The sequence below is a fragment of the Sapajus apella genome, unplaced genomic scaffold, assembly GCF_009761245.1.
Source record: "Sapajus apella isolate SASKATOON/1434 unplaced genomic scaffold, GSC_monkey_1.0 scaffold3, whole genome shotgun sequence".
In the NCBI taxonomy this organism is placed as follows: Eukaryota; Metazoa; Chordata; class Mammalia; order Primates; family Cebidae; genus Sapajus; species Sapajus apella.
Genome location: NW_022436943.1, coordinates 66,409,371 through 66,436,652, shown reverse-complemented (window position 1 = coordinate 66,436,652; position 27,282 = coordinate 66,409,371). Strand labels below are relative to the sequence as shown.

The following is a 27,282-nucleotide window of genomic DNA, read 5'->3' as shown; positions in this document are numbered from 1 at the left end:
CTTCGGTGGGTGGTGGGTGCTCCTGGGCCGGAGGTCCCTGATCACACCCTGTTCTTCCGCAGATGCAGACGGTGCAGCAGGAACAGCTGCTACAGGAGACACAGGCCCTGCAGCAGAGCTTCCTCTCCGAGAAGGACAGCCTTCTGCAGCGGGAGCGCTTCATCGAGCAGGAGAAGGCCAAGCTGGAGCAGCTTTTCCAAGACGAGGTGGCGAAGGCACAGCAGCTGCGTGAGGAGCAGCGGCGGCAGCAGCAGCAGATGGAGCAGGAGCGGCAGCAGCTGGTCGCCAGCATGGAGGAGGCGCTGCGGCGGCAGCGTGAGGCGGAGGAGGGCGTGCGGCGCAAACAGGAGGAGCTGCAGCGGCTGGAGCAACAGCGGCGTCAGCAGGAGGAGCTGCTGGCTGAGGAGAACCAGAGGCTGCGTGAGCAGCTGCAGCGCCTGGAGGAGGAGCATCGGGCTGCCCTGGCGCACTCAGAGGAGGTCACTGTCTCACAGGCCACCGCCACAAAGACCCTGCCCAATGGCCGGGACGCACTGGATGGGCCTGCGATGGAGGCGGAGCCCGAGCACAGCTTTGATGGCCTACGGCGGAAAGTGCCAGCACAGAGGCTGCAGGAGGCCGGCATCCTGAGTGCGGAGGAGCTGCAGCGGCTGGCGCAGGGCCACACCACGGTGGAGGAGCTTGCACGGCGGGAAGATGTGCGTCACTACCTTCAGGGCAGCAGCAGTATCGCGGGGCTGATGCTGAAGCCCACCAATGAGAAGCTGAGCATCTATGCAGCCCTGCAGAGGCAGCTGTTGAGCCCCGGCACGGCCCTCATCCTGCTGGAAGCGCAGGCAGCCTCAGGCTTCCTGCTGGACCCCGTGCAGAACCGGCGGCTGACTGTCAACGAGGCTGTGAAGGAGGGCGTGGTGGGCCCGGAGCTGCACCACAAGCTGCTGTCGGCTGAGCGCGCTGTCACCGGCTACACCGACCCCTACACCGGGCAGCCCATCTCCCTCTTCCAGGCCATGCAGAAGGGCCTCATCGTGCGGGAGCACGGCATCCGCCTGCTGGAGGCCCAGATCGCCACGGGCGGCATCATCGACCCGGTGCATAGCCACCGCGTGCCCGTGGACGTGGCCTACCGGCGCGGCTACTTCGACGAGGAGATGAACCGCGTCCTGGCGGACCCCAGTGACGACACCAAGGGCTTCTTCGACCCCAACACGCACGAGAACCTGACGTACCTGCAGCTACTGGAGCGCTGCGTGGAGGACCCCAAGACAGGGCTGCGCCTTCTACCGCTCACGGACAAGGCTGCCAAGGGAGGGGAGCTAGTCTACACTGACTCAGAGGCCCGAGACGTCTTTGAGAAGGCCACCGTCTCCGCGCCGTTTGGCAAGTTCCAGGGCAAGACAGTGACCATCTGGGAGATCATCAACTCAGAATACTTCACGGCAGAGCAGCGGCGGGACCTGCTGCGGCAGTTCCGCACGGGCCGGATCACGGTGGAGAAGATCATCAAGATCATCATCACAGTGGTGGAGGAGCAGGAGCAGAAAGGCCAGCTCTGCTTCGAGGGCCTGCGCAGCCTGGTGCCGGCTGCCGAGCTGCTGGAGAGCAGTGTCATCGACCGTGAGCTCTACTGCCAGCTGCAGCGGGGCGAGCGCTCTGTGCGAGAGGTGGCCGAGGTGGATGCCGTGCGGCGGGCCCTGCGGGGTGCCGGCATCATCGCGGGCATGTGGCTGGAGGAGGCGGGGCAGAAGCTGAGCATCTATGACGCTCTGAAGAAAGACTTGTTGCCTTCCGACGTGGCTGTGGCCCTGTTGGAGGCCCAGGCGGGCACCGGGCACATCGTCGACCCCTCCACCAGCGCCCGGCTGACCGTGGACGAGGCGGTGCGCGCCGGCCTGGTGGGCCCTGAGCTTCATGAGAAGCTGCTGTCAGCCGAGAAGGCTGTGACGGGGTACAGGGACCCCTACACAGGACAGAGCGTCTCCCTGTTCCAGGCCCTGAAAAAGGGCCTCATTCCCCGGGAGCAGGGCCTGCGCCTGTTGGATGCCCAGCTGTCCACGGGCGGCGTCGTGGACCCCAGCAAGAGTCACCGTGTGCCCCTGGATGTCGCCTGTGCCCGAGGCTGCCTGGACGAGGAGACCAGCAGGGCCCTGTCAGCACCCAGGGCCGACACCAAGGCCTACCGTGACCCCAGCACAGGAGAGCCGGTCACCTACAGCGAGCTCCAGCAGCGGTGCCGGCCTGACCAGCTGACCGGGCTCAGCCTGTTGCCGCTCTCGGAGAAGGCCGCTCGGGCCCGTCAGGAAGAGCTCTACTCGGAGCTGCAGGCCCGCGAGACCTTTGAGAAGACCCCGGTTGAGGTCCCCGTGGGTGGTTTCAAGGGCAGGACGGTGTCGGTGTGGGAGCTCATCAGCTCTGAGTACTTCACGGCAGAGCAGCGGCAGGAGCTGCTGCGTCAGTTCCGCACGGGGAAGGTCACCGTGGAGAAGGTCATCAAGATCCTCATCACCATCGTGGAGGAAGTGGAGACCCAGCGGCAGGAGAGGCTGTCCTTCAGCGGCCTCCGTGCCCCTGTGCCAGCCAGCGAGCTCCTGGCTTCCGGGGTCCTCAGCAGAGCCCAGTTTGAGCAGCTCAAAGATGGCAAGACCACGGTCAAGGACCTCTCAGAGCTGGGCTCCGTGCGGACGCTGCTGCAGGGCAGCGGCTGCCTCGCCGGCATCTACCTGGAGGAAGCCAAGGAGAAGGTGTCCATCTACGAGGCCATGCGCCGGGGCCTGCTGAGACCCAGCACAGCCGCGCTCCTGCTGGAGGCGCAGGCGGCCACTGGCTTCCTGGTGGACCCTGTGCGGAACCAGCGCCTGTACGTCCACGAGGCCGTGAAGGCGGGTGTGGTGGGCCCTGAGCTGCACGAGCAGCTGCTGTCGGCCGAGAAGGCTGTGACCGGCTACAGAGATCCATACTCGGGCAGCACCATCTCCCTCTTCCAGGCCATGCAGAAGGGCCTGGTCCTCCGGCAGCACGGCATCCGCCTGCTGGAGGCCCAGATCGCCACGGGTGGCATCATCGACCCCGTGCACAGCCACCGTGTGCCCGTGGATGTGGCCTACCAGCGTGGCTACTTCGACCAGGAGATGAACCGCATCCTGGCAGACCCCAGCGATGACACCAAGGGCTTCTTCGACCCCAACACGCACGAGAACCTCACGTACCGGCAGCTACTGGAGCGCTGCGTGGAGGACCCCGAGACGGGCCTGCGCCTCCTGCCATTGAAAGGGGCAGAGAAGGCCGAGATGGTGGAGACCACGCAGGTGTACACCGAAGAGGAGACGCGGAGGGCGTTCGAGGAGACGCAGATCGACATTCCTGGCGGTGGCAGCCACGGCGGCTCCACCATGTCCCTGTGGGAGGTGATGCAGTCGGACTTGATCCCCCAGGAGCAGCGTGCCCAGCTGATGGCCGACTTCCAGGCCGGCCGGGTGACCAAGGAGCGTATGATCATCATCATCATCGAGATCATCGAGAAAACAGAGATCATCCGTCAGCAGGGCCTGGCCTCCTACGACTACGTGCGCCGGCGCCTCACGGCCGAGGACCTGTACGAGGCCCGGATCATCTCCCTCGAGACCTACAACCTGCTCCGGGAGGGCACCAGGAGCCTCCGCGAGGTCCTTGAGGCCGAGTCCGCCTGGCGCTACCTCTATGGCACCGGCTGCGTGGCCGGCGTCTTCCTGCCCGGCTCCAGGCAGACACTGAGCATCTACCAGGCCCTCAAGAAAGGGCTGCTGAGTGCCGAGGTAGCCCGCCTGCTGCTGGAGGCACAGGCAGCCACGGGCTTCCTGCTGGACCCAGTGAAGGGCGAGCGGCTGACTGTGGATGAGGCCGTGCGGAAGGGCCTGGTGGGGCCTGAGCTGCACGACCGCCTGCTCTCGGCGGAGCGGGCAGTCACCGGCTACCGCGACCCCTACACCGAGCAGACCATCTCGCTCTTCCAGGCCATGAAGAAGGATCTGATCCCTGCCGAGGAGGCTCTGCGGCTGCTGGACGCCCAGCTGGCCACCGGCGGCATCGTGGACCCCCGCCTGGGCTTCCACCTCCCACTGGATGTGGCTTACCAGCGCGGCTACCTCAACAAGGACACGCACGACCAGCTGTCGGAGCCCAGCGAGGTGCGCAGCTACGTGGACCCGTCCACTGACGAGCGCCTCAGCTACACGCAGCTGCTCAGGCGGTGCCGCCGTGACGACAGTACCGGCCAGCTGCTCCTGCCACTGTCAGACGCCCGCAAGCTGACCTTCCGCGGCTTGCGGAAGCAGATCACCCTGGAGGAGCTGGTGCGCTCACAGGTCATGGACGAGGCCACGGCGCTGCAGCTGCGGGAGGGCCTGACGTCCATCGAGGAGGTCACCAAGAACCTGCAGAAGTTCCTGGAAGGCACCAGCTGTATCGCTGGCGTCTTCGTGGATGCCACCAAGGAGCGGCTTTCAGTGTACCAGGCCATGAAGAAGGGCATCATCCGCCCGGGCACGGCCTTTGAGCTGCTGGAGGCGCAGGCGGCCACCGGTTACGTCATCGACCCCATCAAGGGACTCAAGCTGACTGTGGAGGAGGCTGTGCGCATGGGCATCGTGGGCCCTGAGTTCAAGGACAAGCTGCTGTCGGCTGAGCGCGCTGTCACCGGCTACAAGGACCCCTACTCTGGGAAGCTCATCTCCCTCTTCCAGGCCATGAAGAAGGGCCTGATCCTGAAGGACCACGGCATCCGCCTGCTGGAGGCCCAGATCGCCACGGGTGGCATCATCGACCCCGAGGAGAGCCACCGGCTGCCCGTGGAGGTGGCCTATAAGCGCGGCCTCTTCGACGAGGAGATGAACGAGATCCTGACCGACCCCTCGGACGACACCAAGGGCTTCTTTGACCCCAACACGGAGGAGAACCTCACCTACCTGCAGCTGATGGAGCGCTGCATCACCGACCCCCAGACGGGCCTGTGCCTCCTGCCGCTGAAGGAGAAGAAGCGGGAGCGGAAGACGTCCTCCAAGTCGTCCGTGCGCAAGCGCCGCGTGGTCATCGTGGACCCCGAGACGGGCAAGGAGATGTCGGTGTACGAGGCCTACCGCAAGGGCCTCATCGACCACCAGACCTACCTGGAGCTGTCGGAGCAGGAGTGCGAGTGGGAGGAGATCACCATCTCCTCCTCGGACGGCGTGGTCAAGTCCATGATCATCGACCGCCGCTCCGGCCGCCAGTACGACATCGATGACGCCATCGCCAAGAACCTCATCGACCGCTCGGCACTGGACCAGTACCGCGCAGGCACGCTCTCCATCACCGAGTTTGCCGACATGCTCTCGGGCAACGCCAGCGGCTTCCGCTCCCGCTCCTCCTCCGTGGGCTCCTCCTCCTCCTACCCCGTCAGCCCCGCCGTCTCCAGGCCCCAGCTGGCCTCCTGGTCGGACCCCACCGAGGAGACGGGCCCCGTGGCCGGCATCCTGGACACGGAGACGCTGGAGAAGGTGTCCATCACGGAGGCCATGCACCGCAGCCTGGTGGACAACATCACGGGGCAGCGACTGCTGGAGGCGCAGGCCTGCACCGGCGGCATCATCGACCCCAGCACCGGCGAGCGCTTCCCCGTCACTGACGCCGTCAACAAGGGCCTGGTGGACAAGATCATGGTGGACCGCATCAACCTGGCCCAGAAGGCCTTCTGCGGCTTTGAGGACCCACGCACCAAGACCAAGATGTCGGCCGCCCAGGCCCTGAAGAAGGGTTGGCTCTACTATGAGGCCGGCCAGCGCTTCCTGGAGGTGCAGTACCTGACCGGCGGCCTGATCGAGCCCGACACGCCGGGCCGGGTGTCCCTGGACGAGGCCCTGCAGCGCGGCACGGTGGACGCCCGCACGGCACAGAAGCTGCGTGACGTGGGCGCCTACTCCAAGTACCTCACCTGCCCCAAGACCAAGCTGAAGATCTCCTACAAGGACGCGCTGGACCGCAGCATGGTGGAGGAGGGCACGGGGCTGCGGCTGCTGGAGGCGGCCGCGCAGTCCAGCAAGGGCTACTACAGCCCGTACAGCGTCAGCGGCTCCGGCTCCACCGCCGGCTCCCGCACCGGCTCCCGCACCGGCTCCCGGGCCGGCTCCCGCCGGGGCAGCTTTGATGCCACTGGCTCCGGCTTCTCCATGACCTTCTCCTCGTCCTCCTACTCCTCCTCGGGCTACGGCCGCCGCTACGCCTCGGGGTCCTCGGCCTCCCTGGGGGGCCCTGAGTCTGCCGTGGCCTGAGCCTGCCCGCACCCACCCGCTCTGCATGCGGCCCAGCTCCCGCGGAGTTGCCTGGGTCGTTTTCAACGCTTAAAGGTGTCTTCCTCCCAAGTGGTGCCTGAAGTTGAACCAAAAAGACCAGACTAATGTATTAATATATACCTGCTGTCCTGACAGCCTGTATCTTGGGGGACGGGGCTGCCCAGCCCTGCTGGCCACCTCACCCCCTCGGGTCTCCTCACTCCCTTCTACCTGCCACTCACATAGCCAGGTGCCTTGGAGGGTCCCAAGCTGGGCCCCAGCCCCCCCCCCTTGTCTTCCCAGGGTAGCCCGCCGGCCAGTCCTAGCTGCATAGGGCGGCTGGGCTCAGTCCCGTCAGAAGAGGGCCCTCAGCCTCGCAGGGCTCGAGCCTGGCTGGCATTTCTGCCCTGGTGTTTCTAGCACTGGCCCACATGGTGGGTCTTCCTGGGGACAGGGGGCCCCAGTCAGCCTCTTTCCCAGTCTACCCAGAGAAGCCCCTTCCCCATGGGAAGACGAGGTCCTGCCTGCAGAGCCAGCGGGCCCAGCCCCCACAGCGCTGTCTGATCTCTGCTTTCCAGCTCACCCCCACACTCACTCCTGAGAGCCCGGCCTCGGCTTCAGCCCTCCACCCTCTGTTCCCTAGTAAGTGCCTTCCATGTCTGCCTCTCACCCCAGGCCCCAGGGACCCAGACCCAGGGGGAGACGGGCGTTCCAGCTGGTGTGGCTGGGAGCTGCAAGCCTGTCCTCCTGGTGGGCCCAGGGCCCCTCCAGCTTGTGGAGCCCCCACACTGGGGTGCTGCCTGCCCATCTTTCTCCCAGGGAGCCCCAACCCCCTTTGGGCCCAGGGACGCCGGCCGGCTCTGTGCTGACCCTCCCGTTCCACCCAGCCCTGGCCTCAGCAGCGACCACTCCTGCCTCCACTCTCCGAGCTTTGCATGTTCCACTAACCCCGGGCGGGCGGCAGGTGGAGGTGTCAGGCTGCCGGCCCCTCTGCAAGGGCAGAACACTAACCTGACCGTGGGCGGGGCCTTGCGGCATCCGTCCCCAGTAAAAGCAGTTCCAACCTTCCCATGCCTCCTGCGTTGTGTTTTTTTCTTGGGGCGTGTCAGGGAGGGGGGACATTGCAGCCCCAGGCTCCAGGCTCTGAGCTCAGCCACTGTGGCCAGGCCAGGGACCAATATCTGTGTGCAGCAGAGACCAGGTGCCAGCAGGAGGGCGGCCCAGAGACCCTGGGCAGAGGGTGTGGTGTGGGGCAGGGTGGCAGCTACACCGAAGCTGGGCCTGTTGGGGCCTCCTGCTGGTCAGGCACCCATGGTCCCCCAGCCCCACTCCCAGCACTATAAGGGGTGCTCATGTCTCCTCATCTGAGGCGGGGTCTGGCATGCTCCCATGTCAGTCACTGGCTCTGGCCCCCTGGCTCCCAGGGAGGGTGCCACATGGCCCCTGGTCAGTTGGTTCCTGCTGGCCGGGCAGCCCCCCAGAGAAGGGGCCGTGGGCAGTGGGTGGAGTCTGATGCTGTGTCTCTCGGCCCCATGCCCCTCACACTCCGGGGATTCTGCCTGGTTGGGCCTCTCCCGGCTCCCGATTGGTGGCAGTTTCAGGGAAGACTTAGGGGAAGAGGAAAGTGGGGCCAGGGCCAACCCCAGCCCGCAGGAGCTGCTGGCCCAGGCTTAGCTGATACTCACCTCTTTCCTTTTTTATTTCAGGGAGAGTCTTGCTCTGTCACCTGTGCTGGAGTGCAGTGTCGTGATAGCTCACTGCAGCCTCCGCTACTCCGGGGTTCAAATGATTCTTCTGCCTCAGCCTCCCGAGTAGCTGGGACTACAGGCGTGCACCACCACACCTGGCTAATTTTTATATTTTTAGTAGAGATGGGGTTTCACCATTTTGGCCAGGCTGATCTTGAACTCCTGACCTCAAGTGATCCTCCTTGCCTTGGCTCCCAGAGTGCTGGGATTACAGACGTGAGCCGCTGTGCCCAGCCTTTGCTTCTCTTTTCTGCTGGCGGGACCCAGGCCCTCACCCTGAGGTCCGAGTCCTGGTCCCCTCACTCTTGCTGAGCTCTGCCCTCCCTGCCCCAGCCGGGTGGAGGTTGCTCTGCCTGCTGGTCCACTGAAACAGGAGCGGCTGTGGCCAGGTGGCCCACAGTTGTTGAGCGTGGCAGTGCCTCACTGTCCCAGGTGGCTGTGTTTTAGGGCCTCTGAGCCCTCACCGCTTAGAGTTATAGGGAAAGGAAGCACATGTTCTCGGTGGGTCACTGGGAGCTGCTGAGTGGACGGCCACTCCTGCCTCTACTCCTTGGTCCCCAGACCCATGTGGTCCTCTGTGGGGCCATTGCTGCAGGCTGAAGGCCACATCCTGGGGACAGGGCCGCCACAGTCCCAGAGGACTGGTGTCAGGGCGGTGGCAGCAGTGCCTTTGGAGAGGCTCACTGACACTGCGGGCTGCGCGGCCCCGTGCTCCCACATCCCTCTGCACCCCCTTGCCGTGAGCAGCCAGAGGCCCTGGGGGCCGTTGCTCAGGAGTCTGTCCCCCAGGGCAGACACGGAGGCATCGTGGGCCGAAAGGCGGGTACAAGCCTGGAGCACCAGCTGTCGCCTTTCCAAGGGGAGGGGGTCTCCAGGGCTGAGTTTACCACCAGGCCCCTGGTGATATTTACTGCCAGAGGACGGGATGTGCGGCTGCTGAGGAGCTGGGCTATTGCGGGGCACCTGGCCCCGTCTGCCCCTCCATTGCTCTAGGTGGACGCTGCCTCACTGGCCACATCATTGTCTTGTGGGTGGCTCGGTGCCTGCCCTGCAGCCAGTGAGTGTCCTAGAGGACACCCAGAAGCCCTCATGCCCGTATCTACGCGGCAGTTCCATTCCCAGGCTGTCTTCCAGCCTTGTGCTTCTCAGGCCCTGGCCAGCCTGCCAAGCCCTAATCGCCCTTGCCCCTGACTCCAGGGCCAGCCCGAGAGGAGTTCAACCACCGTGAACCCAATTGCCATGGAGCAGCCCGGACTTGACCTCCGCCCAGGCCCAGGGATCCTCTGAGACCTTGGCCTGGCTGACAGGCGAGCTAGAAGCTGGGCCACCCGCCTGTGCAGCCCTCTGGCTCTCCTGGCCGGTGCCTGGCTGTGCACCGCCTCTTACCCGAGATCCCACTATGTGGCTGACCTTAGACTGGCTGGGTCCTGTGGCACTGACTCCTGGTGGGAGCCGTGGCTGGACCGTCCCCAGCAACTTCTCTGAACAGTCTGCAGTTCCCTGTTGCAGTCGGGACATCCTTGCTTCAAGCCTTAGGTCTGTGCTGCAGCTCTTTTGGGCCTTGCTGGAGCTCCCTCGACACAGCCTCCTCCACCCCCCGCAGGTGCTCCCACGCAGCCTCCTCCGCCCGCCGCAGGTGCTCCCACACAGCCTTCTCCACTGCTGCAGGTGCTCCCACACAGCCTCCTCCGCCCCCCGCAGGTGCTCCCACGCAGCCTCCTCCACTGCTGCAGGTGCTCCCACGCAGCCTCCTCCGCCCCCCGCAGGTGCTCCCACGCAGCCTCCTCCGCCCCCCGCAGGTGCTCCCACGCAGCCTCCTCCGCCCGCCACAGGTGCTCCCACGCAGCCTCCTCCGCCCGCAGCAGGTGCTCCCACGCAGCCTCCATCCACTGCAGATGCTCCCACACAGCCTCCTCCGCCCGCCACAGGTGCTCCCATGCAGCCTCCATCCACTGCAGATGCTCCCACACAGCCTCCTCCACCCCCTGCAGGTGCTCCCACACAGCCTTCTCCACTGCTGCAGGTGCTCCCACACAGCCTCCTCCACCCGCCACAGGTGCTCCCATGCAGCCTCCATCCACTACAGGTGCTCCCACACAGCCTCCATCCACTGCAGGTCCTCCTAGCACAGGAGCTCTGTTAGTCACGGGCCCTGAGTGGCAGAGCTTGGCTCCACAGCCTCACCAGCTGGGCTACCCTTCCTTTTCCTGGGCCCCACTCAAAACTGGAAGCCTCCGTGCCACCTGATAAAGGGATCCATGTCTGGTATCGTGCCATGTCCAGAACCCAGAGGCCCTCCGGCTGCTGGGCTTCTTTCCCAGTGGTAGGAAACGCAAGTCTCAAAGCTCGTCCTTGACCTGGGACAGGATGTCCTAACATGCCCAGATGTCTGGACTCCTAAAACCATTTTTTTTGAGATGGAGTTTCGCTCTTGTTGCCCAGGCTGGAGTGCAATGGCGTGATCTCGGCTCACCACAACCTCCGCCTCCCGGGTTCAAGCGATTCTTCTGCTTCAGCCTCCTGAGTAGCTGGGATTACAAGCATGCACCACCACACCTGGCTAATTTTGCATTTTTAGTAGAGACGGGGTTTTGCCATGTTGGTCAGGCTGGTCTCGAACTCCCAACCTCAGGTGATCCACCCACCTCGGCCTCCCAAAGTGCTGGGAGTACAGGTGTGAGCTACCGCGCCCAGCCTGACTCCTAAAACCTTTATGACTTGACCAGTCCCTGAATCTTGGCTCAGCCTCTCTCCCACCCTAGAGTACCCGTGTCCTAGCAGGATGTTCAGAGCTCCCGCCACTTCCTGCTCGCCAGGCCTGGTGGGTGCGATGCTGGCCGTAAACAGACCTGTGTGTTTATGCTTTGGATGACTGTCCATGTGTCTGCGAGTCTGTGAGCCGCTGTCCACCCATGTGAGCGGGAGCTGCCTTGACCTCCTCCCGGTGCAGTGGAGAGCCCTTTACCCAGCCAGGAGCCACAGACCACCGTCCGAGGCCGGGAGTCCGCTCCAGGAAGGAAAGCAGACAGCACAGCAGCTGGGCTGGCGCTGCTGGGGGACACTGTGGCTCTGCTGCCGTCCACCACAGTCCACCAAGCTCTTGTAGGGACCTGACTAGAAATCAAGTGGGAAGATGGTGACCATCACCCCTGCACCCTTTAGGCACCTGAGGCGTTGCTGATGCTGCCATTTTGACCAGGATGTCATATTGCTTTGTTGGGCTGGGGCTAGGGGTCATTTCTAAGGCTTCCATTTGGTCTTTTCTACTCCAATGATTTTTACGCCGTGGGCCAAAGGGCCCAAGTGAGGATTTGCCCGCTGTTGAGCACGCCTGTTCCAATCACACATTCCTGGGCTGGGAAATGATGGGCTGAGGCCTGGGCCAGGACTCCATATACTTCCTGCCCCACGCTCCTATCCAGACGGGGAGCCTCTGAGGGTGCCTTGCGTCCCAGGTGTCCGCCTCCGCTCAGATCCTGATCTGGGCACCTGTCCCCAGGGCACAGGTGTCCAGATAAGCGGCTTCGGGTCCCTGGTAGAGGGACAGGGGGGTTGCTGCTGTCCACACTTGGAGTCCTGAGGCCTTTCACAAGGGGACCTGGGCCCTCTTTCATATCGTGGGCTCTGGCTCTGAGAACTGGCTTACGTAAAGAAACAAAGCAGCCGTTGTGTTTTCCACAGGAGCAGTGGGCCTGGACTCACTCACTCATTTTAAAACTTGCCGGTGCTGTGGACTAAGCCAGTGGTCCTCCGAGTATGCCCTTGGGACCACCTGGGAGCTTGTGAGAGGCAGAGCCTCGGCCCTGGCCCAGACCAACAGTCAGAAATTCTGGGCCTGGGGCTCAGCCACCTGTGCTTTAAGGAGACCTCCAGCAGCTGCTGCGCGCCCGCGTGTGAGAACCACGTGCAGGCTGCCCATCTGCGTCTCCTCTCAGGGCGTGGCTCCCCATGAGCCAGCTTCACAGGCCACCGTGGTCAGGGTCTTCTGACCACTGCCCTGCCCCCAAACTTCCCGCCCACGGCCAGCAAATCTCAACAGGTGGGAGCTCCATAGCTGTACCGCCATGGATGCCGGGCTGACAGCATTGCCAGGCACTTGGTGGCATTCTGATCAACTGCGGCGTCTGTGCCCCAGGACCCCGTCTGTGCCCTCTGTCCCAGGCCAGCTCCCGGAGGCGGAGCCAGAGCTGCACATGGTTTCTGGAGAACTCTCAGGAAAGAGGTGCAAGAAGTGGGGAGGGCAAGGAGCCAGCAAAGGGGGCTGGAGCCATAGCCCCGCCCCGTGGGCACCTGAGAGGTGGGCACAGCCCAGAGGCTCCCACTCCTGCGCAGACATGGGTCTGAGCTGCTGTGGTGTGGCACGTGGTCCTCGGGCATCTCTGAATGAGCAGCTCTCGTCAGCCGAAGGCAGTGTTCTGGAGGACGGCGCAGGTGTGCATCTGCGGCAGCGGGGGAGAGGAACACGGAGCCCCAGGAGGGTCCTGGCGGAGCGGCCACACCAGATGCCTTCACAGACGCAGTTCCTCAGCAGCAGTGCGGAGGGAGGGGGACACCGTGAAAACCCCTCCCTCGTAAATCCAGGCAAAACTTAAATAGCTTCTCAGGCACATGCCTGTCGTTACCAAAAAGAAAAGGAAAGCCCCAGGGATGACAGGTCAAGGGGGGCCTCAGTGCGGTGGCTGAGCTGACACTTCCCAGGGAATCTGCTGATCGTGGAAACCCTCAGGAACAGGAGGCAGGTCGCAGGCCACGCACACAGAGGCCTCTGTGGCTTCTAGATCCTCAAAGGGCTGCACCCAGTGAGAAGGTGGGTGAATCCAACGATCCAGCCACCGGACTCTGCCCGGGCTGATGGGGAACGTTTTCACTGAGCTTTATAATTACAGGCCATCCCCCTGTAGGGTCTGGAGAACCCCATGTGGGGAAATTACATCACCATGGCCCCAGGTTGGTTGCTGCCTGGACCTGGCATAAGCCAACATAATCTTTTTTTTTTTTTGAGAGAAGAGTTTCATTCCGTCACCAGGCGCCAGGCGGGAGTGCAGTGGCATGATCTTGGCTCACTGCAACTTCTGCCTCCCGGGTTCAGGCAATTCTCCTGCCTCAGCCTCCCGAGTAGCTGGGACTGCAGGCGCACGTCACCATGCCCAGCTAATTTTTGTATGTTTAGTAGAGATGGCGTTTTACCATGTTGAGCCAACATAACTTTATCTGGAGGTCTTGGCCCCAACCAAGGCTTCCCAGGCTTCAGATAAACCCCCAGGCTTTCCAGCATGACCTCACAGTCAAAGGTTATAAGATGCGTGGAAACACGAATCACAAACGAACAAGGACAGCCCTTGAACCTGATGGATGCAGGATACTGGGATTATTCTGTAAAGAATATAGAGTAAGTATGCCTAGAATGTTTATAACAAAAAATGTATAATGTGAAAAGTAAGATCTTAGCTGAAAAGAGCAAGAAGATTTTAAAGAAAGTTGACAGAATTCCTAGAAACGAAACATATACTAATAATATTTAAAACTCAATGGACTATTAAACAGCAGACTAGTCACGGTTGAAGAGCTGGTGATTTATAGATCTAAAGAGATTACTCAAAATGTATCCCAGAGATGGGAAATATGAGAGAGAGGTTAAGAATGAGAACAGAAAACATCTACTATCAGTTTAACTGGGGCTCTAGCAGAAGATCCTGGCATAAGGTGAGAACGTTTTGAAGAAATATTGGCTGATAACTGCTCTCCAAATAGGTGAAAAACATGAATCACTTATCCAACAGGCACGGTAAAACCCGGATATGGCAAATAGAACGTCTACATCAAAACACACTGTAGCAACTTTGCAGAAAACCAAAAACCAAAACTGCTTAAAGCAGCTAGAGAGAATGGACAGATTCCCTCGAAAGGATAACGGACACAGCACGGCAGCAAAGGTGGAGGCCTCTTCGTGTATGTTCCGTGAGCTGGGAGCGCGGGCTTCTCCCTGGAACTTTTGAAATGAAGACTCTTGAGGCCCACCGCAGACCCACCGTGAAGACAGAAGTGACTCCGTGCTACTTGGGAGGCTGAGGTGAGAGAATCGCTTGAACCTGGGAGGCGGAGGTTGCAGTGAGCCGAGATCGCACCACTGCACTCCGGCCTGGCAACAGAATGAGACTCTATCTCAGAGAAAAGGGCCAGGCATGGTGGCTCACACCTATAATCCCAGCACTTTCTGAGGCTGAGGCAGGTGGATCACGAGGGCAAGAGTTCAAGACCAGCCTGACCAACATGTTGAGACCCCTCTCTGCTAAAAATACAAAAATTAGCTGGGCCTGGTGGTGCATGCCTGTAATCCAGCTCCTCGGGAGGCTGAGGCAGGACAATCACTTGAACCCAAGAGGCAGAGGTTGCAGTGAGCCGAGATTGCATCACTGCACTCCAGCCTGGGTAACAGAGAGAGACTCTGTCTCAAAAACGAAAAGAAAAACAAAAGACATTTCCTGCCTTTGTATTTCTCAGGAAGAAGGTAGAGATTTTTATTGACTCTGGACTTTGTCAAATATCCATGTCGAAAACGTGAGAGCAACCATTAAAGAATGGAAGCAAAAAAAAAAAAAAAAATATAAAGGTCCGGGCGTAGTGGCTCACGCCTGTAATCCGAGCACTTTGGAGGCCAAGGCGGGCGGATCACCTGAGGTCGGGAGTTTAAGACCAGCCTGACCAACATGGTGAAACCCTGTCTTTAAAAAAAAAAAAAAAAAGAAGAAGAAGAATGGAAGCGCTGTGTGTCTGTCAGTGGTGTTGGGACAGGAAACAGGGTGACTGAGGAATGCTAACGAAGAAGCCACTCGCCAAGGCGTGGGCAGGGGTGACAGCGGGAGGGAAGCTGGTCCTGCAGGGTTCTGGACCTGCCAGCACTTGCTACCTCAGGCAGATCCTGGGGAGCGCTGCCCCTCCCTGTTAGGGCAGAACAGGTTTCTCCATTTCCAAGGTGTTTGATCTGCTGTGTATTCACAGGGTTCCAAAAGTCCCCAGGAAACAACTTAATATTGCAAACTTAGTGATCAAAACGCTGACCCCAATCAGGAAACACGTGGGTACCTGGGTGTTCCGGAAGCAGCAGTGAGTTCCCACAGGTGCGCCCCAAAACTGAGGCTGAGCTCGGGAAAGAATTCGAGGGTGAGCCGTGTGTTAGAAACTTATTTTTTGAGACAGGCTCTTGCTGCCGCCCAGGCTGGAGCACAGTGGTGCCATCATAGGCCACTCAGCCTCAACCCCCTGGGCTCAAGTGACCTTCCCGTCTCAGCCGCCTGCTACAGACCACTGAGACTACAGATGTGCACCACCACACCCAGCTAATTTTTGTATTTTTTTTTTTTTTTGTAAAGACAGGGTTTTGCCATGTTGTCCAGGCTGGTCTTGAATGTGTGGGCTCAAGCAATCCGCCCACACTGGCTCCCAAAGTGCTGGGATTCCAGAAGTGAACCCCTGCACCCGGCGTAGACAGCAACTGTGGCGGAAGTTCCTCTGGACAGCCCACCCGGCAGGCAAACACCTGGAGTCTCAGCTGAGCCAGGGCTGAGGGCATATGCATACCCAGTTTTGTTTTGTTTTTTTTTTGAGACAGAGTCTTGCTCTGTCACCCAGGCTGGAGTCTGGTGGTACCATCAGGGTTGACTGCAGCGTTGACTCCAGGGCTGAAGTGATCCTCCCACCTCGGATTCACAAAGTGCTGAGATTACAGGCATGAGCCAGGGCACCCAGCCTGCCCACTTCTGCTTACATGCCAATTAAGGGGCGGTGTGTGCAGAAATCTCTAGGATGAGGGTGGTGACTTCCAGGTTGTCCAGCTGTGGCCATGGACAGGGGCGGTAACTTCTGGGTGTGTTGCCATGGCAACAGTGAAATGACTTGGCATACCGGCGGGCGTGTCTTACGGGGAGGTGGCTCCACCCTACACCTGTTTTAGCTAGCCCTCGCTTCTGTCCAGTGTGTCCAAACCCTGCCTCCTGGGTTGAGTCCTGCCTCCTACCTCAGGACAAAGTTTGCCCCGACTGCTGGGCCCTGGGAGAAGTCGTTCTTCAGTGCTGGGAATGCACTGAGCAGGGCCGCAGGCCACGGGCAGGAGCGGAGCCCCTCCCCGCCAACACCCAGCAGTCTTTGTGTCCTGGGCACAGAGGGCCGGCATGGCGAGGGCAGCCCCTGGCAGGAGACGGTAGAATTGTGATGGGATTGCCCTGATTTTGCAGGTCAGCTTGGGGAGTGGGGCGGAGATGACTTTCCCTTCATTCGTGTCCTCTGAATTTCTTTCAGCAATGTTTTCTAGTCTTTTTTTTTTTGAGACAGAGTTTCACTCATGTTACCCAGGCTGGAGTGCAATGGTGCCATCTCGGCTCACCGCAACCTCCGCCTCCCGGGTTCAGGCAATTCTCCTGCCTCAGCCTCCTGAGCAGCTGGGATTACAGGCACACGCCACCATGCCCAGCTAATTTTTTGTAGTTTTAGTAGAGACGGGGTTTCACCATGTTGACCAGGATGGTCTCGATCTCTTGACCTCGTGATCCACCCGCCTCGGCCTCCCACAGTGCTGGGATGACAGGCGTGAGCCACCGCGCCCGGCCTTGTTTTCCAGTCTTAAGTATACAGTCTCGCAGTTCTTTGGCTACGTTTATTCCTGAGTGTTTTATCATTTGCAGTGCTATCGTGTGTGGAGTTGTTTGCTTAGTTTTATGTTTGGATTGCCTGCTGCTAGCCCAAAATACAACTGGTGTTTGCCTACTGCGGAGACAGCCTGCCGAGCATGGCACCTGTCCTCCAGGGCCTCTCTGGACAGCCCAGCACGGTGGCGGGGCCCGGGGGGCAGACTGGCTTGCCCCACTGGGTCATATGCAGGCAGGACCTGGGTTTCTGGGACCCAAGCTCTCACCCCCGCCTGTTTGCCCACCAGGTCCCATGGACAGCACTGTCGACAGGCCCTCCTCCCTGGGCTTGGCATGGAGGGGCCCTCTTGGTTCTGGAGCCTCAGCTGGTCCGAGCCGAGCAGTCCACAGCTCCCGCCCTGGACTGGGCTGTGGGCCTGGCAGGTGAGGAAGAGAATGCTCCTCTGGCTGCAGCTGCTGGCCCAAGGAGCAGCCTCTTTTCTGGAGGCATTTTTTCCACACTAAAGAAAGGGAATGGATCATTTGAGCCCAGGCGTCAAGGCGAGGCAGGACGCCTGGAAGGGGTGGGGCGGCCGTGATCTGTGGGACATGGCTTCCTGCTCTGCCCCGCGGAACAGGAGGCTTCGCCGTCCGAGAAACACGTTTGGAAGTGAGACAGTGTGAGCTTACTAAACTCACCTGCTGAATTCCTGAGTTAAAAAAAAAAATAACTGATCATTCTTAGGGGATCCCGGCAACAAACTTACATTTTTTAAAATGGGTAAGTTAGAGCAGCCTGACCAACATGGTGAAACCCCATCTTAAAAAAAATCATAATGGATAAATAAAACACAGACGAAACCAAGAATGGAGCGCTAATCCTGTGTTTCCTGTGCAAACGGGCCTCTGGGCAGCCAACGGCATGAGACGAAAGTTTGTCATCGCAGAGTTATTCCAGCCAGTGAACGAAGACGGCGGAGCTGAGGGGATGCCCACTTCCCATGCCAGGCAGCGCATGCCAGCCTCCGAGGGGACGCAGGCCTCACCCCTGCAGACCCACCAGAAACCTGATCGGCTCCACCGTGTCCCATCCTGACACATTTCAGAGCCTTCTGGGGGCAGAGTCTGATCCCCCACCCTGAAACCCTGAGCGTGTTTGCTGGGGAACTGCTGGCTGGAGCCTCTGGGGACCACAGCTAAGATGCCGAAAGCCAAGTGGGCTTGGAGCTGGGGAACGCTGGGGCCCTTCCTTCCCACCCTGGGAGGCAGCTGCCTGAGTCGCCGCCCTCCCCTGTCCTCCCCCTGCTCACGAGCAGGGCTTCTCTTGGGCCTGGTCTGAGGATGCTGGACTGTGGGGTGCTGGACATGGGCCTGCCCTTGGCCTCAAGGCTGGGACTCCTGGCTGAGTCCCACTCCACCCACACCTCCTCCAGCTCTGCCAGGAAGACGGGGCTTCACCTGGCCTCTGAGGACAGGGGCTGGATGGAGCCCATTCGCCAAGACCAGGCTGAGCAGCGCACACTGGGTCCACCCCATTCGTCCTCTTCTGTCTCACATCGAGATGGATTCAGAGGTGACACCAGTGCAGGCAGAGTGGCTTTGCGGCTCCCTGGGTGGTGGCCAAGATGTGGACGGCCTTCATGTGGACAGTGGCTTTGCCTGCGTTCACCGGCACGAGGTCCACGGAGGCTGCTACGCCAGCAGAGGGCAGCAAAGCACCTCCCAGCCCCGGTGTCTGGTCCTGGCCAGTCTCACTCCTGCTTCTGACCAGAGTGAGGACAGCAGGCTGCGTCCCATCTGGGAGGTGCCACATCACCCCCCAGGGGAAACCAGCTCAGTAAGGGGGGGTCTAGCGTCATCTCAGCAGCCCGTGCCCCAACACGTCCAGGAGGACGGTGGTCCCCAAAGTCCTCCTCCCTAGAGATTTCTCATCCCCAGGATGACAGTCACAGGCAGGTTTTGGAAACATTGAACGTAAATTCTTCTAATTGGTAAAATCTAAAAAAAAATAACAAAAAAACTCTATCCTGGTTACTTTATAATATATATACTCAAAGGATATAAATTTTGTTTTCATTTCAGCCTCTCTGGACATGGGAAGGATTTGCTGAGAGGTGGTGATTACCCACAGTCATATTGTGACCTGTGCCTGCCCAACACTGAGCATTGAAAGTCAACAGAAAATTTGAAAAAGAGGGCAGTCCATGCCATGGAATAGATATCATTTGAAAATAAGTGGGGCGTTGCTAGTGCTCACACATATGCCTTCATTTACTGTCAAGAACCCAAGAACCAGGATTCCCTACAAAACCTTCATTTGAGAATCCATTTTATTTTATTTTATTTTATTGAGCTGGAGTCTTGCTTCATTGCCCAGGCTGGACTGCAGTGGTGTGATCTCAGCTCACTGCAGCCTCTGCCACCCGAGATTACAGGTGCCCGCCATCACACCCGGCTAATTTCTGTATTTTAGTAGAGACAGAGTTTCACCATGTTAGCCAGGCCAGCCTCAAACTCCTGACCTCAAGTGATCCATCCACCTTGGCCTCCCAAAGTGCTGGGATTACAGGCATGAGCCACCGGGCCCAGCTGAGAATCTATTTTAAATTAGAAAAGTGGTCAGGTGTGGTGGCTCACACCTTAATCCAAGGACATTGGGAGGTCAAGGTGGGAGGATCACTTGAGCCCAGGAGTTCAAGACTAACCTGGGCAACATAGACCCCCATCTCTATAAAAAAAAAAAATGCAAGAAGTAGCCCGGCATGGTGGCCCACTCCTGTGGTCCCAGCTACTCGGGAGGCTGAGATGGGAGGATTGCTCGGGTTCCAGAGGTCGAGGCTCCCAGACCCATGGCAGTGAGCTGTGATCATACCACTGTATTCCAGCCTGGGCAACAGAAGGAGATTCTGTCTCAAAAAAATACAAAATTTGAAAAAAAAAAATGAGGCTGGGCGTGGTGGCTCATGCCTGTAATCCCAGCACTTTGGGAGGCTGAGGCGGGCAGATCACGAGGTCAGGAGATAGAGACCATCCTGGACAACTTGGTGAAAACCCACATCTACTAAAAATACAAAAAAAAAAAAAAAAATGGTCGGGCGCGGTGGCTCACGCCTGTCATCCCAACACTGTGGGAGGCTGAGGCGGGTGGATCACGAGGTCAAGAGATCGAGACCATCCTGGTCAACATGGTGAAACCCCGTCTCTACTAAAGCTACAAAAAATTAGCTGGGCATGGTGGCGCGTGCCTGTAATCCCAGCTACTCAGGAGGCTGAGGCAGGAGAATTGCCTGAATCCAGGAGGCGGAGGTTGCGGTGAGCCGAGATGGCGCCATTGCACTCCAGCCTGGGTAACAAGAGCGAAACTCCGTCTCAAAAAAAAAAAAAAAAATTAGCTGGGTGTGGTGGCATGCGCCTGTAATTCCAGCTACTCAGGAGGCTGAGGCAGGAGAATCGCTCGAACCCAGGAGGCGGAGATTGCTGTGAGGAGAGATCATACCACTGCACTCCAGCCTGAGCAACAGAGTAAGGCTTCATCTCACAAAAAAATAAAACTGAATGTCACATTTGATGCACATGGCTTCCTGAACACAGCGTGGAGCCAGGAGGACGCAAGCCTCCCTGCACCCCAGCCCCACCCTGGCTGTGCGCACACCTCTTTGTTGATCCTCAAACTTTGAAAAACACCCTCATGTTATTACAACCGTTTACTCATTGTGTCTGCAATGTGGCTCAAGCCTTTCCCCATACACCGTTCTGTTAAAAGCCTTTTATTAGGCCGGGCACGGTGGCTCACGCCTGTAATCCCAGCACTTTGGGAGGCCGAGGCGGGTGAATCACAAGGTCAACAGATCGAGACCATCCTGGTCAACACGGTGAAACCCCGTCTCTACTAAAACTACAAAAAATTAGCTGGGCATGGTGGCGTGTGTCTGTAATCCCAGCTGCTCAGGAGGCTGAGCCAGGAGAATTGCCTGAACCCAGGAGGCAGAGGTTGCAGTGAGCCGAGATTGCGCCATTGCACTCCAGCCTGGGTAACAAGAGCGAAACTCCGTCTCGAAAATAAATAAATAAATAAATAAATAAAAAATAAATAAATAAATAAGCCTTTTATTGATTTTTGGGGATATAAATATAAAATGTTCCTGTACAAATATTGCTGGAAAGTTCTTTGAAGTTTCGGCACTAAAAGCCCAGAGGTGATCAGTGGCAGGAACGTGACTCTTGCAGGTGTCCTGTGGGCTCAGCTTCCGGGGAGGCAGTATCTAGGGTTCAGAAGACCATTCAAACAACCACACAGGTGGGATAAAGCAAGTATCATTCATTTGGCAGAAACCACAGCAAAATCTAATAACTTGCTGCCAAATCATGTAAGTGGAAAACAACCATCTATACCAAATATTACTATTTGTCATTTAGAGGATAAATTATCTGACTCAATAAATAAGATTACGGCAGACGGAATGAAGGTGATGATTTGGAATGAGGGGATTAGTGGTCCCTGGCAGTGCTCCCCACTCTGCTTCATCTTTAGGTGTGTGGGAGGGGCCGGACTGCCTGGTCCACCATGAGGGGCCATGTGGGGGGCTACTGAGGGATCACGGGGGTGGGGAGGATCATGAGGTGGTGCCATGTGACCGGTATTGGCCAATGAGGAATGAGAGGAGGTATTTACGTGGCACCTTTACACCATGTGACCAGTATTGACCAATGAGGAATGAGAGGAGGTATTTACGTGGCACCTTTACACCATGTGACCAGTATTGGCCAATGAGGAATGAGAGAAGGTATTTACGTGGCACCTTTACACCATGTGACCAGTATTGGCCAATGAGGAATGAGAGGAGGTATTTACGTGGCACCTTTACACCATGTGACCAGTATTGGCCAATGAGGAATGAGAGGAGGTATTTAACTTTCTATTCCACGGCCCTCCAGAGCCACTGTCTCTCATCTAGGAAGACCCACAATGTTCAGCCTGGGCCCTGAAGCCCATGGCCTCTGCCATGCAACGTGAGTGAAAACAAGCTGTGGCTTTAAGCCAGAGACCTGGGCTTGCTTGTGAGTGGTGGAAGGAAGCCTGTCCCAGTGTATGGACTGTGGACTTTGCTACAGCAAACCCTATAGGACACTCCCTAGTGGCCTGACAGCAAAACACTTATCAGAAAGACAGAGACCAAGGTTATGCAAAACACTTGGCAAAACTGTCTCCAGGAAAACTGGGAAGCAAGTCAGGTATCAACGAACTTGTGCCCAAGAGAAGGGGCGGAAATACAGCTAGTCAAATGTGTGGGTGGCTGCGGCCACGCTTGCTGGGCGTTGACAAGCGAAGCTGTGTTTGACCACCGCAAGCAGCAGCAGCAAGCCCTGGAAGGGAGGACGGGATCTAATTTCTAAAGTTGTCACATTATGTTGTTTATTACTTTTACCGTTAGTTTTTTTGAGGCAGAGTCTTGCTCTGTTGCTCAGGCTGGAGTGCAGTGGCACGATCTTGGCTCACTGCTGCCTCGACTGCCCCCGGCTCAGGTGATCCACCCATCTCAGCCTCCTGAGTAGCTGGTGTGCACAAGTATGCACCACACCGTGCCTGGCTAAGTTTTTTGTATTTTTTGTAGAGATGGGGTCTTGCTATGTTGCCCAAGCTCGTCTTGAACTTCTGGGCTCAAGTGATCCTCCTGCCTTGACCTCCCAAAGTGCTGGGATTACAGGTGTGAGCCACTGCATCCAGGCCTATACCTTATTATATTTACATGTAAATATACGTATATATATTTTATATTTATATATTATATATGTATATATATGTGTGTGTGTGTATTTTTTGAGACAGAGTCTCACTCTGTCACCCAGGCTGGAGTGCAGTGGCGTAATCTCAGCTCACTTCAACCTCCCCCTCCCAGGTTCAAGCAATTCTCCTGCCTCAGCCTCCCAAGTAGCTGGGACTACAGGCGTGTGCCACCACATTTGGCTACTTTTTGTATTTTTAGTAGAGATAGGGTTTCGCCATGTTGGCCATCCTGACCTCAAGTGATCTGCCTGCCTTGCCCTACCAAAGTGCTGGGATTATAGGCGTGAGCCACCGTGCCCAGCCTCTATATTGTTTTAAATGTCTACTTTTCGGCCGGGCACGGTGGCTCAAGCCTGTAATCCCAGCACTGTGGGAGGCCGAGGCGGGTGGATCACGAGGTCAAGAGATCGAGACCATCCTGGTCAACATGGTGAAACCCCGTCTCTACTAAAAATACAAAAAATTAGCTGGGCATGGTGGTGCGTGCCTGTAATCCCAGCGACTCAGGAGGCTGGGGCAGGAGAATTGCCTGAACCCAGGAGGCGGAGGTTGCGGTGAGCCGAGATCGCGCCATTGCGCTCCAGCCTGGGTAACAAGAGCGAAACTCCGTCTCAAAAAAAAAAAAAAAAAAAAAAAAAAAAAGTCTACTTTTCAACAGAAAGTCATTAAACATGCAAAGAAACAGGAAAGTATGCTCATACACCTAAGAAAAGCAAATCAACAGAAAGAGCCACTGAGGAAGCCCAGGCATTGCACTTACTAGATGAAGACTTAAAATTAGCTATTATTGAATAGCCCTGTTCAAAGAGCTAAGGAAATATATATTTTTTTCTTTTTTTTCCGCCTGTGCCTCACAAGGCCCGAGTTGGGCATGGCTGCCCGCCCCCTGGGCCCCCGAGGACTGCTCTACCCCTCCATTCTAGCCGCCGGGAGCAGAGGAGCTCCGGCGAAGCTCAAGGGGACAGGAAATAATATTTAAAGAGCTAAACTATGACAGAAATCTCTCACCAGATACAGGATATGCATTAAGAGGTAAAAATTGTAAAAAGGTGGCTGGGAGCAGTGGCTCACGCCTGTAATCCCAGCACTGTGGGAGGTCAAGGCGGACAGATCACCTGAGGTCAGGAGTTTGAGACCAGCCTGGCTGACATGGTGAAACTCCATCTGTACCAAAAATACAAAAATTAACCAGGCATGGTGGTGCGTGCCTGTAGTCCCAGCTATTTGGGAGGCTGAGGCAGGAGAATCTCTTGAGCTCAGGAGGCAGAGGTTGTAGTGAGCTGAGATGGCGCCACTGCACTCCAGAATGGGCGACAGAGCAAGACTCTGTCTCAAAAAAAAAAAAAAAAAAAAAAATCCACCTCAAATCCTCATAAAGAAACACAGAGCACCAGCATAAACTTATTTTTTGCTTGTGTCTTCCTTTTTCCTGATTTAAAGGTAACTGCATAAAGTAATACTTACAATCTGCGTTGACGAGAACACAACGTACAAAGGTTCAATCTGTGGCAAGAATAGCACGAAGGAGGTGAAAATGGATGACGTGGAGCAACATTTTCGGATACTATTTAAGCATAGTCTGCAATAATTCAAATTAGATTGTTATCAAGTTATTTGTCAACAGTAATCCCCAAAGCAACCACTAAGAAAATAACTGTTTAAAAAAAGAGAAAGAAAAAGAAAAAAGGAGACAGAGTGGGCGGTAAGCTCAGACAAAATAGACTTTAAGACAAAAGTTGCTAATAAAGGAAAGGAAGGACATTTTATAGCAACAAAATGGTCAATCCATAAAAAAGATTTTTTCCCATTTATTTATTTTATTACATTTTAGGTTTTGGGGTACATGTGAAGAACATGCAAGATTGTTGCATAGGAACACACGTGGCAGTGTGATTTGCTGCCTTCCTCCCCATCACCTACATCTGGCTTCTCTCCCCTTGCTATCTCTCCCCAGCTCCCCATCCCCCCATAAAAAAGATATTATATTTATAAACAAACATGTGCCAAACAACAGAGCCTCAAAATACCTGGAGCAAACAGAATTAAAGAGAGAAACAGACAATTCAACGATAATAGTTGAAGACTTCAATACTCCACTTTCAATAATGAATGGAACACCTAGACAAAAATCAGCAAGGGAAGAGAAGACTTGAGCAACACTCTTAGATTTTACAGACATCGTTGGACCATTCCACCCAACACTAACAGGATACACACTTTTCTCAAAAGCACATGGGACATTCTTTAATGTAAGTCATATGTTAGACCATAAAACAAGTCTCAGTGAATTTCACTGGATTGGAGCCAAGCGCCGTGGCACATGCCTGTAATCCCAGCACTTTGGGAGGCTGAGGCAGGCAGATAACTTGAAGCCAGGAGTTCGACACCAGCCTGGTCAACATGGTGAAACCCTGTCTCTACTAAAGTTAGGCAGGCGTAGTGGCACACGCCCGTAGTGCCAGCTACTCGGGAGGCTGAGGCAGAGGAATTGCCTGAACCTGGGAGGTGGAGGCTGCAGTGAACAGAGACGGCGCCACAGAGAGAGACTGGCGACAGGGTGACAGACGGAGCCTGGGCGACAGAGAGCGACTCCATCTCAAAAAAAAAAAAGAAAAAAAATTTTAGTGGATTGAAATCATACAAAGTATGTTCTATGACCACAGTGGAATGAAATTAGAAATCAAGGAACAGAAGAAAATTTGAAAAATTCACAAATTTGTGAAAATTAAGCAACATGCTCCTAAATAACCCATGGATCAAAGAGGAAATTCTAAGGGAAATTAGAAAAACTTTGAAATGAATTTTTTTTTTTTTTTTTTTGAGACGGGGTTTTTCTCATGTTACCCAGGCTGGAGTACAATGGCGCGATCTCGGCTCACCGCAACCTCCGCCTCCTGGGTTCAGGCAATTCTCCTGCCTCAGCCTCCTGAGTAGCTGGGATTACAGGCACGTGCCACCATGCCCAGCTAATTTTTTGTATTTTTAGTAGAGACGGGGTTTCACCGTGTTGACCAGGATGGTCTCGATCTCTTGACCTCGTGATCCACCCGCCTCGGCCTCCCAAAGTGCTGGGATTACAGGCTTGAGCCACCACCCCCGGCATGAATTTTTTTAAAAATACCAAAACTTATGGGATACAATGGAAGCAGTGCTCAGAAGAAAATGTGTAGCTAGAAATGCCTGCATTAAAAAGAAAAAAACATCTTGAGAGGCTAAGGTGGGAGGATCGATCGAGGCCAGGAGTTCAAGACCAACCTGGGCAACATAGCAAGATACCACCTCTTTAAAACATTTAAAAATTAGCCAGGCGTGGTGGCACATGCCTGTACTCCCTGCTCCTCAGGAGGCCAAGTGGGAGGATCACTTGAGCCCAGGAGTTTGAGGCTACAGTGAGCTATGATTGTGCCACTGCACTCCAGCCTGGGCAACAGAGGAGACCCTGTCTCAAGAAGAAAGAAAAGGAAGGAAGAAGGAAGAAGAAGAAGAAAGAAGAGAAGAAGAGGAAGAAGAAGAAGGAGAGGAAGAAGAAGAAGAAGAAGAAGAGGAGGAAGAGGAGGAGGAGGAGAAGGAGAAGAAGGACAAGAAACAGCATTTTAAGTCAGTAACCTAACTTCCCTTCTTAAGGAACTAGAAAAGAAGACCAAATTAAATCCAAAGCAAGCAACAAGAAACAACAGGTTAGAGCCACCGGGCACGGTGACTCACACCTGTAATCCCCACACTTTGGGAGGCTGAGGAGGGTGGATCACGAGGTCAGGAGTTCAAGACCAGCCTGGCCAACACAGTGAAACCCCGTCTCTACTAAAAATACAAAAAATTAGCTGGGTGTAGTGGCAGGAACCTGTAATCCCAGCCACTAAGGAGGCTGAGGCAAAAGAATCGCTTGAACCCAGGAAGTGGAAGTTGCAGTGAGGTGAGACTGCACCACTGCACTCCAGCCTAGGTGACAGCTAGAGTCATCTCAAAAAAAACGAAAAGAAAAAAAAAAGAAATAATAAGTTAGAGCAGACATAAATGAAATAGAGAACAGAAAAACAGTAGAGAAAAACCAATCACATTAAAAGTTGATTCTATGAAAAGGTAAAATTGGCTTTCCATGCTGATAGCGCCCATACAATCATGGTGAATGTCCCTAAAGCCCCCGGACTCTGCAAGAAGCATGGCCAGTACCGACCCCACAAAGCGAGACAGTTCAAGGAGGGCAAGGATTCTCTGCATGCCCAGGGAAAGCGGCGCTATGACGGGAAGCAGAGTGGCTATGGTGGGCAGACTAAGCCGATTTTCCAGAAAAAGGCTGGAACTGAAACGAAGATTGTGCAAAGGCTCGAGTGCATTGAGCCCAACTGCAGGTCCAAGAGAAGGCTGGCCATGGAGCGACGCAAGCATTTTGAGCTGGGAGGACACAAGAAGAGAAAGGGCCACGGGATCCAGTTCTAATCGCCGCCTTTTCTTTTATTATGAAGACAATAAAATCTTGAGTTTATGTTCAAAAACAAGACAACAAAAAACAGCAAACTGACACTCTTTAGCCAGACTTACCAAGAGAAAAAAGAATGCAAAATGGGTTCAATATGTGAAATTTAAGCAACGTAATACATCCTCTTAAATTAGTCAAAGGAGGGAACAAACGTGAGGCATTTTCCTGAAGACAAACAAATGGCAGAAGGGCACACAAAAAGACACTTGGTGTCATTGGTTATTGGAGAACTGCAAATCAAACCACTAGGAGATACTACTTTATACTCACTAGAATGGCCGTGATTTATTTTTATTTATTTATCAGTTATTTATTTATTTACGTTGAGACAGAGTCTCGTTCTGTTGCCCAGGCTGGAGTGCAAAGGTGC

General features: G+C 56.2%; 2 protein-coding genes across 31 annotated transcripts in view; both read left to right on the top strand.

Moving 5' to 3' along the window:
- PLEC (plectin) overlaps positions 1-7,355 on the top strand; it is a 59,796-nt gene extending 52,441 nt beyond the window's left edge. For 18 of the 30 annotated variants that reach the window (XM_032255756.1, XM_032255815.1, XM_032255800.1 and 15 more), the window contains one exon: positions 63-7,355. In XM_032255756.1, coding sequence (XP_032111647.1) covers positions 63-6,281 — 6,219 coding nt within the window. In that variant the 3' untranslated portion in view covers positions 6,282-7,355. The remainder of the gene's footprint in view (positions 1-62) is intronic. The other 12 variants (XM_032255766.1, XM_032255755.1, XM_032255839.1 and 9 more) reach the window with 1 other exon arrangement.
- Positions 7,356-26,554: 19,199 nt separating this feature from the next.
- On the top strand, positions 26,555-26,872 carry LOC116534912 (60S ribosomal protein L36a-like). The gene has a single exon (XM_032255672.1). The coding sequence runs from the start codon at positions 26,555-26,557 to the stop codon at positions 26,870-26,872; it is 318 nt and encodes a 105-aa protein (XP_032111563.1).
- The last annotated feature ends 410 nt before the right edge of the window (positions 26,873-27,282 follow it).

What these genes read in the sequence shown, in the direction of transcription:
- LOC116534912 (XM_032255672.1), top strand. Translation starts at nt 26,555, where the DNA reads ATGGTGAATGTCCCTAAAGCCCCCGGACTCTGCAAGAAGCATGGCCAG.